Genomic DNA, 18,352 nt, shown 5'->3' on the forward strand with positions numbered 1-18,352 from the left:
TTTTTTGAGAGGAGTCTCACTTGTCACCCAGGCTGGAGTGCAATGGTGCGATTTCAGCTCACTGCAACCTCTGCCTTCAAGGTTCAAGCAGTTTTACTGGCTCAGCCTCCTGAGGCTGGGACTACAGGTGCCTGCTATGATGCCCGGCTAATTTTTGTATTTTTGGTAGAGATAGGGTTTTGCCATATTGGCGAGGCCGGTCCCTAACTTTTGATCTTGTGATCCGCCCACCATGGCCTCCCAAAATGCTGGGATTACAGGCATGAGCCACCATGCCTGGCCATCCTCTGACATTCTTGCTTCAAACACAGGTCAGGGAAGAAGTAAATTCTCTGGAACTTTACAGTGCGCTAATTTTCAGCGTCCTCCACTATGAAGCCTCATGATGCATGAGTAGAAACTAAAGGCAGGAGGTCACATGGCAAGCAGAGCCAGAACCTGCGCCCAAGCCCCAACCCTAGGCTCTGGCTCCCTCTGACAAGAGGCTCAAGGAACAAGAGAGAGTTCAGAAGCCCGGCTCTGCAACCCAAACCAAATCCCTCCATCTTCCTGAGCCTGGGATGGAAATAGTCAGTTATGTTAACTATAGGGTCTTACACATCCAGCAGTGCCTGGCATGCTGTGGATACTCAGGAAGTGACGTTTCTTCAGTTATTGGGTAACAGGGCACTGTGGGGGTCCATATCTTCTCTCCTCTTTCATCTCCTGCTGGGTCGCACCAAACTGAGGAAGCAGCAGGCTCCTGCCACTCTCATCCTGCCTGGCCACCTCCCAGCAGCTCACCACTGCCTTATCCAGCCCTTCCTTGCCTCCTTAGGGATTTGCAGTAAGTTAATGGGCTAGACTGAGCACAACGTTCTGGGAAAGGGGGCAGTAAGTATGGCCACCACAACATTCACATCTGTCACACTCATTTCTGGCCTTAATAGGCTGCTGGCTGCAGGATCGACACATCAGCAGGCCTGCAGGCCCTGGCAGGGAAGGCTGATGTCTGCGCTGGTCTAATTGGGTTGGGAAAGGCAGATGGGGAGGCGGGGCAAGAAGATGCTGCCCCAGCCCTCCACCCACCTCCCACAAAGGTGCCTCGGGCCTGACTGCAGTCCACTTGGGACCCAGGGAGAAGTCTGATGGCGAGTGTACTTCCTGGGGCCCTCACCTCCCCCTGGGCTCTAGGAGGACTTCAGCCCAGTGTAGGAAGAAGCCAAGTCTGGGAACTTTGGTTGGTCTGGGGCATTTCAGATCAACACACTTTATTAAGCACCAACAGCAAACCAGGCTCTGCGCTAAGAACACAGAATGAATAAGACACTATCTCTGTCCCCAGAGGGCTTACAATCTAGTAGGAAAAAACAGGCAGCTTTTGGCTAATTACTGTACTGTCAGATTAAGGTGAAATGTTGAGGGGGAGTTGGTATCCTAGACCACCTAACCTAGCCTGGGGCTTCAGACAGTGTCTGAACTGAGAGCTGGTTGTAGGTTTAAAAAAAAAAAAGAAAAAATAAAAGGTATCCCAGGCCAGGAGCAGCAGGTTGAAGGCACAGAGCCAAGAAACAGCAAGCATGGTGCACTTGGAGAACTGAGAGGTCCAGGTGACAGCAGGGGTGGGAGGCATGAGCGCGATGTGGGAGCACTGCACAAACCCCACATGGGGAGGTGGGGGGTCTCCAGAAGAGGCCTGGCCCTGCTTGGCCACAGCGTTATCCACAAGAGAACCCTCACTGCATGCTGGCCAGGTCTCAGCCTAGGGGAGGGTCTTACTGACTGAATGTGGAAACCCTTGGTCCAATGGGATTTCTCATGGTCCACTGAGGTTTAGGCCATGACGGGGCTGGTGCTTAGAGGGGGTTCAAGCCCAGTGAACCCTTGGCTTTCCAGTGATGGGGAGGGCCGCAGAGACAGTGTTCCCTAGACCCACCCACAGAAATGTATGGCAGTCTCTTGCTTTCACACACTGTCAGGATTGCTGTTCTGCAGGTGGTGCTTGGGGAAGGTGGGAAGGACAGCAGGCTGTTTCTTGGCCTCAGACAGGACGTACTCCAAAGAAGGGATGGCCTGGCACAGGGACCCAGCCCCAATTCAGAGCATTTGTGTGTGTGTGTGTGTGTGTGTGTGTAGAGGGGGCTGGGAGGAAACAGGGAGTGTTACCTGGCTTCCGCCTCCAAGGAGACAGATGGAGGCCTGGGCTCCCTGCCTTGAGTGCCCTGCTAGGCGTAAGGCAGAAGGTAGTGGGTGAGTAGGTAGAGGAGGATGGCAATGCCAGCCAGCCCTGTGAGGACCCCCAGCCTCAGCGGCAGGTACTCCAGGGAGCGCTCCAGCTCGGCGTGCAAGAGGATGACCTGGAGTTTGGTGACGCTCCACTCGTCCGAGTTGTCTAGGACATGGCGGGCCATGCGGGCCTTCTCTGTCAGGGGCAGCTGGGCATTGATGCGAGCCTCTGCATCCTTGCGGTTCAGGCGGTTCCGCCGCATCAGCCGCACCAGCTGTGTGTCCCGGTCGCTAAGGACAGGGCAAAAGGGCACTGTAGATCCCTGACTCCCTCTCACTCGTTACAGGTAGGAAGCCCTGCCTGGCCCAGCCGGAGCACAGCATGGGGACTGGATCTTCCCTCCAACCCTACCCTGCTGGGGGTTATTCAGAGTCCCACCGCCAAGGAAGGGGGCCTGGGCACTCACTGGCAGCCTCCCACCCCGCCCACTCACTGTGAGGACCCCAGAGCTCTATGGGATACCGAAAGCCCCTTAATACCAACAAGGAGGGGAACTTTGAGCACAGCTCTTTTTTTGCCATTTGGGTTCTCTTCGCTTTGTTACTAGACCTGAGACTCCCCAGTCATAAGATGGGAAGATTTCATCACCTGGAACCAGCTATATCCTGGATCCCTGGATGGGTGACCTTTACCAAAAGGCCTATGCCTGTGAGCTAGACGCTTCCAGCAGTGCCCCTGGGGGCCAGGGCCTGCAGCATCCAAAAGATCTCCTTGAACCACCACAAAGACCCTCTCCTTGCTGCCGAACCCCTCCCCTTTACATTTTAGAGCACAAGGACTGTGCTGAAATAGTATCTGTTGTGCTTAATGCCACTGATAATGTGGCACAGACCAGCCCCAGGTGCTTCAAAGAGGATCGAGGACATGAGAATTGGTCCCTATTAGTTGTGGGACAGGACTTGGCACTGCAGATTAAGTTGAGCAATACCAAGTCTCCTAACTCCAAGAGAAATTCAAAGAATATCTCCATCACCCACCTGAGATCACCATCTGGGTCCTTCCTTAGGGAACTCCCTCGTGGGCTATAGTCAGTCCTCTGGAATGGGGTCACTGCTAACACCCCTCTAGCTCTCAGAGCTACCTCAGCCCCTCAATGGGGACAAGAGCAGAAAGGGGTGCAGCAGCTGTTTCTACCATTTGGGGTCTTTCTGCTTTGTCACTAGGCCTGAGTTTTCCCAGTTATAAAATGGAAGGGTTTGATCACTACAGTTTGGTTCCTTCTTCTTCTTTTTTTTTTTGAGTTTTGCTCTTGTTACCCAGGCTGGAGTGCAATGGCGTGATCTCGGCTCACCGCAACCTCTGCCTCCTGGGTTCAGGCAATTCTCCTGCCTCAGCCTCCTGAGGAGCTGGGATTACAGGCACGCGCCACCATGCCCAGCTAATTTTTTTATTTTTAATAGAGATGGGGTTTCACCATGTTGACCAGGATGGTCTCGATCTCTTGACCTGGTGATCCACCCATCTCTGCCTCCCAATCTTCCTTCTTTTTTTTGAGACAGAGTCTCACTCTGTCACCCAGGCTGCACTTGACTCACTGCAACCTCCAACCCCCTGGGGTTCAAATGATTCTCCAGCCTCAGCCTCCCAAGTAGGTGGGATTACAGGGGTGTGCCACACCATGCCTAGCTAATTTATTTTTGGAGACAGAGTCTCGCTTGCCTGGACTGGAGTGCAGTGGTGCAATCTCTGCTCACTTCAGTCTCCGCCTCCTGGGTTCAAGAGATCTTCCTGCCTCAGCCTACCTGAGTAACTGGGATTACAGGCACACAATACCATGCCCTGGTAATTTTTGTATTTTTAGTAGAGACAGGGTTTCACCATTTTGGCCAGGCTGATCTCAAACTCCTGACTTCAGGCGATCCACCTGCCTTGGCCTCCCAAAGTGCTGGGATTACAGGTGTGAGCCACCACACCTGGCCATTTTTTTTAAAAATACAGAGACGAGGTCTTGCTGTGTTGCCTACACTGGTCCCAAATTCATGGGCTCAAGCGATCTTCCCACCTGGGCAGTTTGGTTCCTTCTTAGGGATTCTGGGAAGCAGACCAAGTGAGGCCAGAAACAAGTGCAGCCACTCTCCACGAAAATGAACTACAGAAGCTACAGATTTCCTCTGTTATGGGGTCAGTGTACTGTTGAGGTTGTGGGGCCAATACCTGCCTGGCTGAGAATAGGACTAAATCCACCCTTCGTCAGAGAGACCACAAATCTGTGGCTGGGAGCATCTGGTGTGAGAATGGAGATGGCCTGGGGCTCCCAGCAGGTGCACATCCTCCTGAAGGTGTGGCCCAGACCACAGAGCCTCCTGGATGTGGGGCAGCACCTCCAACAGCCCTTCCTGGGGCTCAGAAATGGTCCCATCATAGTTAGTCTAAGACTTGGTACAATTTATAGTGATAGGATTCTTACCTACTTATCCCACAATTGGCAAATTCTTCAAAAACATGAAATTGGCTGGGCATAGTGGCTCATGCCTATAATCTCAGCACTTGAGGAGGCCGAGGAGGAAGATCACTAAGCTTGGGAGTTCGAGACCAGCCTGGGCCACACAGCAAGACCTCATCATCTCTACAAAAAATACAAAATTATTCAGATGTGATGCTGCATGCCTGAAATCTCAACTACTCAAGAGGCTGAGGTTGGAGGACTGCTTGAGCCCAGGAGGTTGAGGCTGTAGTGAGCTGTGACTGTGTTACTGCACTCCAGCCTGAGTGACAGAGTAAGACCCTGGTTCAAAAAAAAAGAAACCACCATGAAATCATGTTTTGGTATAATCACATTTTGGGAGATGTCCTAAGTAATTTCAAATGCACCAGTTAGTTTGTCAGTTAAAGAAATCCACAAGGGAATCCTTATTTTTGTAAAGCCTAGAACCCTTTGGTAAAAAGCATCATTACCTCTATGGCATCTCTCAAGGGCTGTACACCCACACCCGCTGAAAGCAGGGCATGAGTGGCATCCAGGACTCTGACAAATGGTCCTGACTGGAGAGTGGGGCTGAAGGTCTCCTGGAGAGCACATATATCAAGCAAAGCCCCACTCACCCACCAAAACCCATGGCCACCTCCACTCTCACCAAACAGACCAAGCTCAAAGGAAAGCACAGGAAGGGCAAGTGGCTGAGTGGGCACACGGTCATCTGGCGACTGCTCTGTCTTCTCATCTATACTCTAAGATCCGTTTTTCTTCTTCTTCTTTTTTTTTTTTTTGAGATGGAGTTTTGCTCTTGTTACCCAGGCTGGAGTGCAATAGCGCGATCTCGGCTCACCGCAACCTCCGCCTCCTGGGTTCAGGCAATTTTCCTGCCTCAGCCTCCTGAGTAGCTGGGATTACAGGCCACCATGCCCAGCTAATTTTTTGTATTTTTAGTAGAGACGGGGTTTCACCATGTTGACCAGGATGGTCTCGATCTCTTGACCTTGTGATCCACCCACCTCGGCCTCCCAAAGTGCTGGGATTACAGGCGTGAGCCACTGTGCCCGGCCCCGTTTTTCTTCTTTTTTTGAGATGGAGTTTCGCTCACTCTTGTCACCCAGGCCAGAATGAAATGGTGCAATCTCTGCTCACTACAACCTCTGCCTCCTGGGTTCAAGCAATTCTCCTGCCTCAGCCTCCTGAGTAGCTGGGATTACAGGCACCTGCCACAATGCCCAGCTAGTTTTTGTATTTTCAGTAGAGATGGGGTTTCACCATGTTGGCCAGGCTTATCTTGAACTCCTGACCACAGGTGATCCACCCATCTTGGCTTCCCAAAGTGCTAGGATTACAAGCATAAGCTATCACACCTAGCTTCTAAGATTCTTTGGGAAAAAAAAAATGTTTTTTTCCTAGGTACAAAGTTCCACTTGTGCTACTAAGGCACAGAGAATTCCAGGTCTTCCTGGGGTCTGCTTGACCTTAGTTGACACCTTTACAAGCAGGGAATGAAGAACCCAAAGAGGCGGCAGGTTTACATGAGGCAGCAGGGTCGAGTGGGGAGCTGAGAGGATGCCAGTGTCCCTGTACTGGGCTCATGGATTCAGATTGGACTTTCAGTGACAGCCCACGGGGACCCAGGGGGAAAGGCAGGGGGATTCTCAAGGCACTGAGTGCTCTAGGCTCCACCCCCAGCATGCTGGGAGCCTCCATGGCCTTAGGTTCTGGAGAGCCAACCTATGCCCAAAATATTGACAGAGCCAATTGCCCACCTATGTGTCTGCTGTATTTGTGGGTGGCATCCAGGAAGTTTCTGGGTGGCAAAGACACCCTGCAGCCTCATCTACTCTCTCACCCCACTGGGACGGGAACTCATTTTCCTCCACAGGTTGATCCTCCTCTGTTCGTCAGACCTGGATTCTGCTTGGCTTCATGTCCTGGGGGATTCTGAGAACAAAGCTCCTTCCTTAGCTGGGCTGTGACAGTCCCTTCCACGAAAACTTCTGTTCATAACAGGGTGATCTTGGACACATTCTGTACCTGCCCCCGCTTTAATTTTATCTTCAGCAACTCAGGAATATCGACACCTGTCCTGACCGCCTCCTGCTGAGGGGTAAACTGTGTGAAGTAATAAAGATGCTACAGGAGGAAGGAGCCACTGAGTAACAGGGTGGCCCAGGGCGAGGCCAGGCATCTGGTCTGATGTGACTGCAGTGGCCAGCAGGGGGAGCGCTCCCCAAACACTAGAGAAGCCTGGGGGCCGTCCCTTCCCACACCTGCCCCCAGGACTATCCCAGTCAGGCACAAAGTTTGGTTTCTACAGATTCTGGCCACTGCTGCCCAAACCCTGGTGCCTCTTGGCCACCCCCTGGGAAAAGGGCAAAGTGCAAAGTGATGTGAGCTGTTTCCCAGATACCCTAGCGGTCCTTCCTTCCAGCCAGGGCATGCCACACACTCACCAGTACTCACCAGTATACTACCACGGTGTGCTTCATGTACTTCAGCAATTTCTTGGTCTCAAACAGCAGGGGGATATCCAGAATCACGTAGCGGTATCCTGGGGAAGAGGGTGAAAAACCCCCAAGTTCAATTCCGCAAGCACACGCTGAGCACCACTATTCTGGGCCCTACTGTCCAGAGCGCCCAGCAGAAGGGCAGACCTTGCAAGTACCCACCCCCCTGCCACGCTCGCCAGTTCAATGCCATGCAGGGCAGAACACTGCAGAAAATCATTTCTGGATGGCTGATCAGGGAAGACCTTGTAGAAGGGCTGGCACTTGTGTGGGCTGTGAAAAGTGGGCAGGTCTTTTGATACTTGAAAATGAGAAGGTGAGGATTCTAGGAATGAGGACCAACACAGCACAAGGACAGAGAGGCTCTACTCTGTGGGCTGAAGCAGCGGCCTCAGGCTGTGTGAGGCAAGGAGGTGATCAGGGCAGGCACTAAAGGTTTAGTTCACCTTGATCTTGAATCCCAAGAGTTGTTATTCCTCAGGAAAAACAAAAACACCCAAAGGATAGGTTCTCCCCAAAGAGCCAGGTGCCAAGCTTGGCTGTCTCTACGAGCTCTCCATAAGAGGCTCACATGGAGGTGGCAGCAGCAGAGAGAAGCTGCCTCTCCCATCAGAGGCAGACCTACAGCCAGGGTAAGGCCTGGATCTGGAGGCAGAGGGGGTGATTATGACTAATACTGTACAACACTCCTGCAGTGTAAAAGGCACTGGCTGCCCCTCCTACTGCAAGCCAAGGCCAGTCAAGGGCAGTACTCCTACCCACTGTGAGTGAGCACATCCTTAGGCTGCTGTGGGCTACATGCTCCTTGTTCTTTTTAGGCCAGTGACCCCTTGCATGTGTACAAAGCTGGGAGGGCTCCAGGAAAGCAAGGAGGATGAGGGACAGGGAAATGCTGCTCAGCCCAGAGACCTCAGGCCTGGCTGGGGCAGGAGACTGCACCCCCAGAGTGCCCCACTCCAAACACTTCCAAGCACAGAACCAGACACACATCACACCAATTCCAGGGGTGTCATGGGACACTGGCACTCAAAGTGATGCAGGGACAGTGGAGGTGGCAATCTCAGCTGCTTGGTTTCCAGTTCCCCAGGACCTGCCGCTCAATAAGCGTAGAAGCCCGCAGGTGAACAAGGGTGTTAGAACCATGGGTTTGATGACATACCTTGGCTAGTAGTGTGACCTCAGGCCCCGTTCTGTGTAAACCTCATCTGTCATCTGTGTAAATAAGTAAAGAGGCTAGGTTCGGTGGCTCACGCCTGTAATCCCAGCACTTTGGGAGGTCAAGACGGGTAGATCAAGAGGTCAGGAATCTGAGACCAGCCCAGCCAACATGGTGAAACCCCATCTCTACTAAAAATACAAAAATTAGCAGGGCATGTTGGCAGGTGCCTGTAATCCCAGCTATTCAGGAGGCTGAGGCAGGAGAATCACTTGCACCTGGGAGGCAGAGTTTGCAGTGAGCCAAGACCACTGCACTCCAGCCTGGGTGACAGAGCAAGACTCTGTCTAAAAAAATAAATTAAATAAGTAAAAATAATACCTACTTTAGGAGGCCAAGGCAGGTGGATCACCTGAGGTCAGGAGTTCAAGACAAGCCTGGCTGACATGATGAAAGCCCGTCTCTACTAAAAATATAAAAAATTAGCTGGGCATGGTGGCGCGTGCCTATAATCCCAGCTACTCAGGAGACTGAGGGAGGAGAATCGCTTGAACCTGGGGGGCGGAGGTTGCAGTGAGCTGAGATTACGCGACTGCACTCCAGCCTGGGCAACAGGAGCAAAAAATAAAAACCAAAAAACCAAAAAACAAACAAGACAACAACAACAACAAAACCAACTTCACAGGATGATGGTCAAGATGAAATGAGCCTTGAATAAATGTGAACCACACAGTGCCTTTCAGCAGTCCCTCGCTAGCTGCCCCCAAATGATGGTACTATTGCAGGGGGAGGCCAGCAGTGCAGTGCGCCCCCATAACTTGGTGCAGGAGCCAAGACCGGATCCTCTCCGGGCCTCTTATCTCCCTCTCCTGCTCAGCTCCCATCACTTCCCCTCCCATCGCCGTTCTGTCTCCGGCCCCTCTGGGGAGTACATGGTCAGCTCTTTGGTTCACCAGCAAAGGGCTATTCAGCTGTCACATCCCTCCTGCTTGATAAGCTCTGCAAACCATCCTGACTCTATTAAGACATCCGTCTGCCTACACAGAGAAGTCCCCAACAGCTGGTGATCTTATCTGACGTTTGATTATACCAACTTTGACAGTTGTATTTGTTATACTCATCAGGGAAAAACTAGGACTGTGGAAGCCACAGCTGTCATCCCCATTTTTCACCTTATCGAGCTGAAAAGGGCTCTCTGGCTTTTATTTAAGTGATGGTGGTTGGGGAGGCGGGAGGCTGGGTAGATGACACAGTAAAAGAGCTTTGGAGCGGGTGACATTATCCGATGTTTAATTTCAGAAGGGGAGAGCCACTGCCGCCTTGAAGCCCTGCAGATGTACCGGTAACTGGCCTGGGAGACAATGCAAAAAGGGCAGGAATGAAAGGCCAATGACTTAGTTCTGGGAGGGGGATGGGAGGGGACACTGTTGCAAGATAGGAGGCAGCACAAAGAGTCCAGAGACTCTTTTTGAGGGAGGAGGCGGGGAGGAGGCCTACAGCGCAGTGCTGAGGTGGCAAGGTGCTGAGCTGAGCGCACACACTGGTTCAGCAGGGAGAATGCCGGAGCCAGCTCCAGCCCGGCCCGGCCTGGCCCAGGGAGGGTGGTGGGGTCGTCATGGATGTCTGTCAAGTCATCTCTTTTGGAGGGAGGTATTGGCCAGAGGGGGATGACAGTTGCGGGAGGTTCCCCACTCAAGGCATGGCAGAATAAGAGGCTTGGGCATGGTCACAGTGTAAAAGGCTCCCCCAGCCAGGTATGGTGGCTCACGCCTATAATCCCAGCACTTTGGGAGGCCAAGGTGGGCAGATCATGAGGTCAAGAGTCGGAGAACAGCCTGGCCAATATAGTGAAACCCCATCTCTACTAAGAATACAAAACTTAGCTGGGCATGGTGGCATGTGCATGTTACCCCAGCTACTCGGAAGGCTGAGGGCAAAAGAATTGCTTGATCCTGGGAGGTTGCAGTGAGCTGGGATAATGCTACTGCACTCCAGCCTGGGTGACAGAGGAAGACTCTGTTTCCAAAAAAAAAAAAAAAAGTTCCCCCATGCCCTCATGGAAGGAAAACCTCAGTGCATGGAGGCCACACACGCCAAAGGCTGGCAGGCAAATCTCCAGCATCCCTAGGCCAACCTCTCGCTGGATCCCAAGCCACTGCCCTCTGATCTCTCTCCCATTTCTCCTGGTGACTGACCCCATCCTGGACAGTAATCGTCAGGCCATCCCTGTGCAATACTGTCCTGAAGAAGAGGACTTAGCCCAGGTGTGGTGGCTCATGCCTGTAACCCCAGCACTTTGGGAGGGCAAGGTGGGAGGATTGCTTGAGGCCAGGAGTTTGAGACCACTCTGGCCAGCACAGTGAGTCCCCATCTCTAAAAACAAAATAAAATAGAACAGGGCTTGAACCATGGCATATGGCTTGGAAGAAGGTTCCTGCCAACTGGCCCCAGACCCCTGCTTTTCAAACACTCCCCTCCTTTCCATCTGGGCACTGCTCGCTGTCCCTGCCCCTGTACGTAACTCTCCATGGAGCCTAACCCACAGAAGACAGTCCCCACTTAGTACCCTTCCCCCACCTGCCCTGGCCATCTTGGTCCTTCCCCAACTTCCAGTCTACAAACTCATTTTCCCAGATGGCTCAGCCAGAACCAAACCTGACCCCGAATGCAGTTTACATGTGTGATAACTGACAGTCGCTGACGTGGACCCTCAGTCCTCCTGACATGCTCACGTTGCATTATTTTTTCTGTTTTTTGAGATGGAGCCTCTATTGTCCAGACAGGCTGAAATACAATGGTGCAATCTTGGCTTGGCTTACAGCAATTTCCACCTCCCCAGTTCAAGTGATTCTCCTGCCTCAGCCTGCCCCACGTAGCTGGAATTAAAGGTGCACACCACCACGTCCAGTGGCATGAGCCACTGCACCCAGCCTCATATAATATCATCACCGCTGCACAGGGGAGAAAACGAGCTGAGGGCTAGATCATTTGATGGGGTCACACAGCTAGAAACTGTCAGGGTCGGCATTTGAACTCAGATCTTACATATAAGATCCATTTTTCACTAGCTCTTATTACTCCCATCCCTACTAGAGAAACCAACTTACTTCCTGGAATCATGGCTCAAAAGCCTCATGTGTCTTTTCTCATTAAACTGTCAGCCTCCTTAAGAGCTGAGGGCAGCCGGGCATGGTGGCTCAAGCCTGTAATCCCAGCACTTTGGGAGGCCGAGGCGGGTGGATCACGAGGTCAAGAGATAGAGACCATCTTGGTCAACATGGTGAAACCCCGTCTCTACCAAAAATACAAAAAATTAGCTGGGCATAGTGGCGTGTGCCTGTAATCCCAGCTACTCAGGAGGCTGAGGCAGGAGAATGGCCTGAACCCAGGAGGCGGAGGTTGTGGTGAGCAGAGATCACGCCATTGCACTCCAGCCTGGGTAATGAGCGAAACTCCGTCTCAAAAAAAAAAAAAAAAAAAGCTGAGGGCATGAGCTTCTTTTCTCTAGGGCTGGTATGGGGCTCTTCGTGCAGGGGGTGCCAGTGAGCACTGTGAACTCATCAGTTGGGATAAGCAGCTCCCCTACCCTGGCCAAACTTTCTTCAGAGGAGAAGAGCCCCAGTCCTGGAGAGAGAGGGCATTGCCCCCACCCTGGCCCAGACCCCGGCACTTACCCCGGAGGAAGTACTTGAAGGTCTCCTTCATCATCTCCTTGCGGATCTCAGGGTGGGTGATGGCATTGAGCAGCTGCCGACGGTCTGGCTGGTTAAAGATCAGGTCCCCCAGGACCTTGCGATTGATGTCGCCATTCTCCAGCAAGACCTCAGTGCCAAAGACCTCTACGATGCGCCGGTGGGCAGGGTATCCTGGCTGCACGACTGTGGCAGGAGGAAGAAGCTGGGTCACTCCCTAGAGCCTCAGGGCCAGCCAGAGGACCTTAGTGACCAGGGGCAAAATGATGGGAGAACTCAGTTGCCTCTTCCAGGTGGAACAAAAGCAAAATGAGGGGAGAGAAAGCAGTGAAGGAAAAGAGCCGAGTGTACACCTTGTGCTGGTAATGGGGCAGAGCTGTTCTAAAAAGAGTAAATAAGGCCGGACATGGTGGCATATGCCTATAATTCCAGCACTTTGGAAGGTCAAGGCTGGCAGATTGCCTGAGGTTGGGAGTTTGAGACCGGCCTGAACAACATGGAGAAACCCCGTCTCTACTAAAAATACAAAAAATTACAGGTGGCACATGCCTGTAATCCCAGCTACTTGGGAGGCTGAGGCAGGAAAATCACTTGAACCTGGTAGGCGGAGGTTGTGGTGAGCTGAGACTGCCCCATTGCACTCCAGCCTGGGCAACAAGAGTGAAACTCCATCTCAAAAAAAAAGAGTAAATAGAAGAGCAGAGAAGGCAAGCATGGGGCAGGGACAGAAGTCAGACCAGGGCCGACAGGAGCCTTCCCCTTCTCTGACACTTATAAAAAGGGAGGCGTGAAAGAAGGCCAGAAGCACGGGGAGCTGCTGTGCCTGATCCCCCAACCCACCCCTCCCACTCACCGTGCCGGGCCATGACGTCCACGTCAATCACTGCACAGCCCAGCTGCTGGAACACCTGGATCACTGAGCTCTTGCCGGAGGCAATGCCCCCAGTCAGGCCCACCAAGAACATCTTCCCAGGAAAGAGGTGTCCCGAGACTGCGGAGCCAGGAGCCGAGGGATCACTAGAGAGAAAGGCAAGCGTGGCCGATGGGGGCGGTCCCCCAGAGGAGCACCAGAAGGACCTGCCTGGCAGAGGCCAGCAGCCCAATCAGTTTGGGCCAAAATGATTGGGGCAGAAGAGGCAAAGGAAGGGAGAGAGCCTGGCTAGGCAGGGCCATGCCCTGAGCTTGGGGTACTCTGGGGCCATCTGGAGAGGAGAAACCCTCCAGGAAAGGCCTCCAGTATTCTTTAAAAAACACTCACAAAGAAGGCAAATGGGGCCGGGCGTGGTAGCTCACACTTGTAATTCCAGTACTTTGGGAGGCCAAGCAGGTGGATCACCTAAGGCCAGGAGTTTGAGACCAGCCTGGCCAAGATGGTGAAGCCTTATCTCTACTAAAAAAATACAAAAATTAGCTGGGCGTGGTGGTGTGTGCCTGTAATCCCAGCTAGTCGCCAGGCTGAGGCAGGCGAACTTCGTGAGCCCGGAAGGCGGAGTGCATTGCAGTGAGCTGAGATACCGCCTTTGCAGTCCTACCCGGGCGACAGTGCCAGACTCTATCTCAAAACAACAAAATGCTGAGCAGGCAGGGCAAGGCCATGTGCTGTTAGGCAGCATGCTTCCTGGAGGCAGGATTCTGTTGGAGGCCAACTTCCTATAGGAAGGAGTCATCTGTCTCTCTGCGGCAGGCCCATATAGGGCTATTGGCCCTTCAGGGTTGTGGGTGTCCCTTATGCTGTGCTGAGATGCAGGATCCGAGAAGTAAAGAGACGGGACACTGAAGAATGGAGAAGAGCAGCTGGACTCAAGGGGCCACACCACCTATGAGCGGAGACAGACCAGGCCCCAAACATCCAGAAGCATCTGTATTTATTATTATGTACAAGCAGGGGGAAGGGTCGTGAGGTCATTATCTATAGACTTAGTGATAGGGCATACATAATCACAAGAGTCACAAGCCATAATGGGGCCACCCCATTATGTCACCTGGGCAGAGAGGTGGGCCGTGCGCAGTAGAGTGTCATGTACAGAAAAGGGGTCCACCTCCATTATGTCACTGAGGCAAGGAGGTGGGCTGTATGCAGCAGGTGTCCTGCACAACCCTTCTTATCTGGGGCTGGAGACTTCAAAGGATTTCTAATAGAAAGATACTGTAAGCCAATGCAGTGGGGGCTGACAGACTTGTGCTCTTCTTTAAGATATTTATGGGAGGATGATCTGAGCTAGCACAGAAGAAAAGAAAAGGCTGACAGGGTGTACAGCCGCCATGACCCAGTCACACCAGAGGGATTCTTCTCCCTTGGTTATTTCCAGGATCTCAGGCCTGAGGCCTACTTTCCACAGGAACTGGATACAAGGTACTACAAGTCCTTTATCAGAAGGAGAGGCTCTTGCTCCAAGCCTGCCATACAGTGTATGCCCTTTCAGGCAGGGACGCCACTGCCTGGGTCTTTGGTTCTTGTCCTGGTCTGGCTGTTTTCCCATGTACTGCTTCTGCTTTGTGACTGCTCTAGGCATTCTTCCTACTACAAAGTACTATGTGGTTATATAGAAGGATTCTATAAATCAGCACTAAATGTGTCAGTACAGCTCCGACTACAATACCTATATGATTATATAGAATGAGTATACGAAACTATGCTAGATTTAAGTACTAAGTATGACTACATAAGCTAGATATATGTAAGCAGTAAGTTATACTTCAGGCATTAATTCTATAAACTAATATAACAAAAGATTATATAAAGGAAATAGCTAAGTAATAGCACTATAAACTAAGAAATTCTTCAGGCACTAATTGTGCCTGGGGTTTGCACAGCTCTCCTTCCTCAGTGACCAGGTGGGGGGTTACCCACAGGCCCACAGCACTCTTCAGATGCCCATGGGTTCTCCTGGCCTCTACTTTCTAGTTTAGGAGACTGGGGCTCATAGGGAAGAAATGGCCTGCCTGCAGCTACCCACAGAAGTTGCAGGAGAGACAAATAGAGTCTAGATGCCTGGGCCCTCTTTTGCCCCAAAGCCTCCTCCCCATAGAAGGTCCCATGGATCACTCCCCCTTGAATGCAAGCACTAGGACTGCCTGGGTGGCTGGTCTAGATGGAGACGCACCAGCCTCTTCTTCAACCAGGAAGTGGCCCAGATGAGGAGCTGAGCCGCAAGCAGTGGCTCAGCAGCCACTAACCCTGAGGTTTAGAAAAATACGGGTCTTGCCAAGAAGGAATGTGAGGGAAAGGCCAGGAGGCTGGGTGATGCTGGTGGTGTAACTCTGAGCTGCCACCGTGGTTTGTGGCTCCCTCAGACTGAGCAATGGCAGCACCGCACAAAGGTTGGGGAGTGACTTCTTCACATCCAGCTCCTCCACTTACATGCAGTGCAAACCCCCGGCAAGTCGCTTGCCTCTCAGAACCTCAGTTTTCTCATCCATAAAATGAGATTTTATGGATAAGATTGCCTCGGCCGGGTGCAGTGGCTCATGCTTGTAATCCCAGCACTTTGGGAGGCTGAGGCGAGCAGATCACCTAAGATTGAGAGTTAGAGATCAGCCTGACTAACATGGAGAAACCCTGTCTCTACTAAAAATACAAAAATAGCCAGGTATGGTGGTGCATGCCTGTAATCCCAGCTACTTGGGAGGCTGAGGCAGGAGAATAGCTTGAACCCGGAAGACGGAGGTTGTGGTGAGCTAAGATCATACCATTGCACTCCAGCCTGGTCAATAAGAGTAAAACTGTATCTCAAAAAAAAAAAAAAAAAAAATTGCCTCATGGGGGGCCTGGTGTAGTGGCTCATACCTGTAATCCCAGCACTTTGGGAGGCCAAGGTGGGAGAATCATTTGAGGCCATGAATTTGAGATCAGGCTGGGAAACAGAGCAAGCCCCTATCTCTATATAAAAAAATTTTTAATTAGCTGGGTGTGCCTGTAGTCCTAGCTACTCAGGAGGCTGAGGCAGGAGGATCACTTGAGCCCAGGAATTTGAGGATACAGTGGGCTATGATGTGATGGCTCCACTGCACTCTAGCCTGGGTGACACAGCAAGACTGTCTCAAAAAAAAAAAAAAGCAGGTGCAGTGGCTCACACCTGTAATCCCAATACTTTCGGAGGCCAAGATGGGCAATCACTTGAACTCAGGAGTTTGAGACCAGCCTGGCCAAAACCCTGTCTCTACTAAAAATACAAAAATTAGCTGGGTGTGGTGGTGGGTGCCTGTAATGCCAGCTATATGGGAGACTGAGGCAGGAGAATTGCTTGAACCCAGGAGCTGGAGGAGGTTTCAGTGAGCAGAGATTTCACCCCTGCACTCCAGCCTGGGTGACAGAGTAAGACTCCGTCTCAGAAAAAAAAAAAAAGAAAGAAAATGCATATGCAGCCCATGGTATGTTGCTTGATAAATGTAAATGCCCCCAAAATGGAAGCGAGGATAGTGACACAGGGTGAAAAGCAGGCGTTACAGTTACATTGCAAGGCATAGAAAGAAAGAAAAAAGACTTTCATGAAACCATGTCCCTCATGAAACCATTCTCCAACCTCAGGCTGTCACACCATAGACTTTTAGAAAGTCATGGTGCATTTTCTGGAGTAAATGAGATTACCATGTCTTGGACTTTGTTCCCAGGCTAGAAGCAATTAAATCAAAGGCCAGGCCTTTCCCGCCCTTCCTTCAGCCTCAGATCACTTCCCCAGGACTGTGAATTCTGTCACAGGACTTTTTTTTTCTTTTTTGCTGTTGTTAAGCAGCAGATTTACTGTCCTAATTACACTTTGTTTGAGCTTACACTGAAATGAGTTTGCAGCCCTGTGAGGGAGATGACATCGTCCTCTAATTTTTTTTTTTTTTTTTTTGAGACGGAGTTTCGCTCTTGTTACCCAGGCTGGAGTGCAATGGTGCGATCTCGGCTCACCGTAACCTCCGCCTCCTGGGTTCAGGCAGTTCTCCTGCCTCAGCCTCCTGAGTAGCTGGGATTACAGGCACGCGCCACCATGCCCAGCTAATTTTTTGTATTTTTAGTAGAGACAGGGTTTCACCATGTTGACCAGGATGGTCTCAATCTCTTGACCTCATGATCCACCCGCCTTGGCCTCCCAAAGTGCTGGGATTACAGGCTTGAGCCATTGCACCCGGCTTATTTTTTTTTATTCTTAAAAAAATAATACTTTCTCCTCAGTCTGAAGCTGGTGATCTCCCTCCAGGTTATAAAAAGGACAGGGTTCAGTTGTAAAAACAAGCAAAAAATAAAATGTCAGCCACCCAACTAAAGCTTTGGAATAGAAAATCTAGCAAGAACTTTTTTTTTTTTGAGATGGAATTTCACTCTTGTTGCCCAGGCTGAAGTATAGTGGCACATCTTGGCTCATTGCAACCTCTGCCTCTAGGGTTCAAGCAATTCTCCTGCCTCAGACTCCCAAGTAGTTAGGATTATAGGTATCCACCACCATGCTCAGCTAATTTTTGTATTTTTAGTAGAGATGGGTTTCACTATATTGGCCGGGCTGGTCTACAACTCCCAATCTCAGGTGATCCACCTGCCCAGGCAGTTCTGATATGTAACAGGGCTCAGAATAAATTCTAACTCTTCTTTTACAGCAGTGGAGACTCCAGTCCAGAGAGGGGAGGGGACTTCCCACCAACAGCTATTAGCAAAGGCTGGATGAAATTCAGGGCTCCTGACCCCTAGTCTAGACCCCTGCCTTTAATGTACTCAAGGAATGAAAAATTAATTTGCCTTTAGACTAATTAGACAAAGTAAGGAAGAGGAATCTGTTTGTAGGCAAATCAATTGAGAGCCAAACAGAAATAATTTCTTGATTATCATACTGTTTTCTTGCTGCAGAATCGGGGGTGAGGAAGTGTGTGGACAGTGGCCAGAACACAGATGTAAATTCCAGCCTCCCGGGTTACCTAATGAGTATCCTCCCTTCTCAGTGCCTTGACTGAGCATCCGTGGAAACAGACCAATAGCTGCTTGGCCTCCATCAGGAAGGCCAAGGGGACGAAGGAGCACATGCCCGGGGAGGCTCCGGGTCCCTGGCTTAAAGGGCCTTGACAAATAACAGCTGTTCCCGTCCAGCAAGCCCCTCTGTAGCTCGTTCCTTCACTAACCATCGACTGAGCTCCTCTGCTCTGCAGGAATGGTGCAAGGGACCTGTTGGGTAACCAAAGGAAAACACAAGTCTTGCCCCTTGGGAACGCTGGAGAGCTAGACAGTAACAGATGAAAACACTCAAGAACAGAGTGCTGACAGGTAAGCGGGAATAGTCAGGGGGTGCTGGCCCTGGGCCTGCTGTAGGAGTGCCTTTCCACTCACTTGGCTGCGGA

General features: G+C 51.4%; 1 protein-coding gene across 7 annotated transcripts in view; it reads right to left on the reverse strand.

Moving 5' to 3' along the window:
* Nucleotides 1-1,215: 1,215 nt before the first annotated feature.
* Nucleotides 1,216-18,352, reverse strand: part of DCAKD (dephospho-CoA kinase domain containing) — a 37,800-nt gene continuing 20,663 nt past the window's right edge. For 4 of the 7 annotated variants that reach the window (XM_008996803.5, XM_054255934.2, XM_054255933.2 and 1 more), the window contains 4 exons: nucleotides 12,894-13,057; nucleotides 12,023-12,226; nucleotides 7,149-7,236; nucleotides 1,216-2,496 (listed from right to left, as the gene is read on the reverse strand). In XM_008996803.5, the coding sequence (XP_008995051.3) occupies nucleotides 2,205-2,496; nucleotides 7,149-7,236; nucleotides 12,023-12,226; nucleotides 12,894-13,005 (696 nt within the window). In that variant the 5' untranslated portion in view covers nucleotides 13,006-13,057 and the 3' untranslated portion in view covers nucleotides 1,216-2,204. Of the gene's footprint in view, nucleotides 2,497-7,148; nucleotides 7,237-12,022; nucleotides 12,227-12,893; nucleotides 13,122-18,352 lie in introns of all 7 variants that reach the window. The other 3 variants (XM_078373363.1, XM_017972429.4, XM_035303222.3) reach the window with 2 other exon arrangements.

This window comes from Callithrix jacchus, chromosome 5 (assembly GCF_049354715.1).
Source record: "Callithrix jacchus isolate 240 chromosome 5, calJac240_pri, whole genome shotgun sequence".
NCBI lineage: Eukaryota > Metazoa > Chordata > Mammalia > Primates > Cebidae > Callithrix > Callithrix jacchus.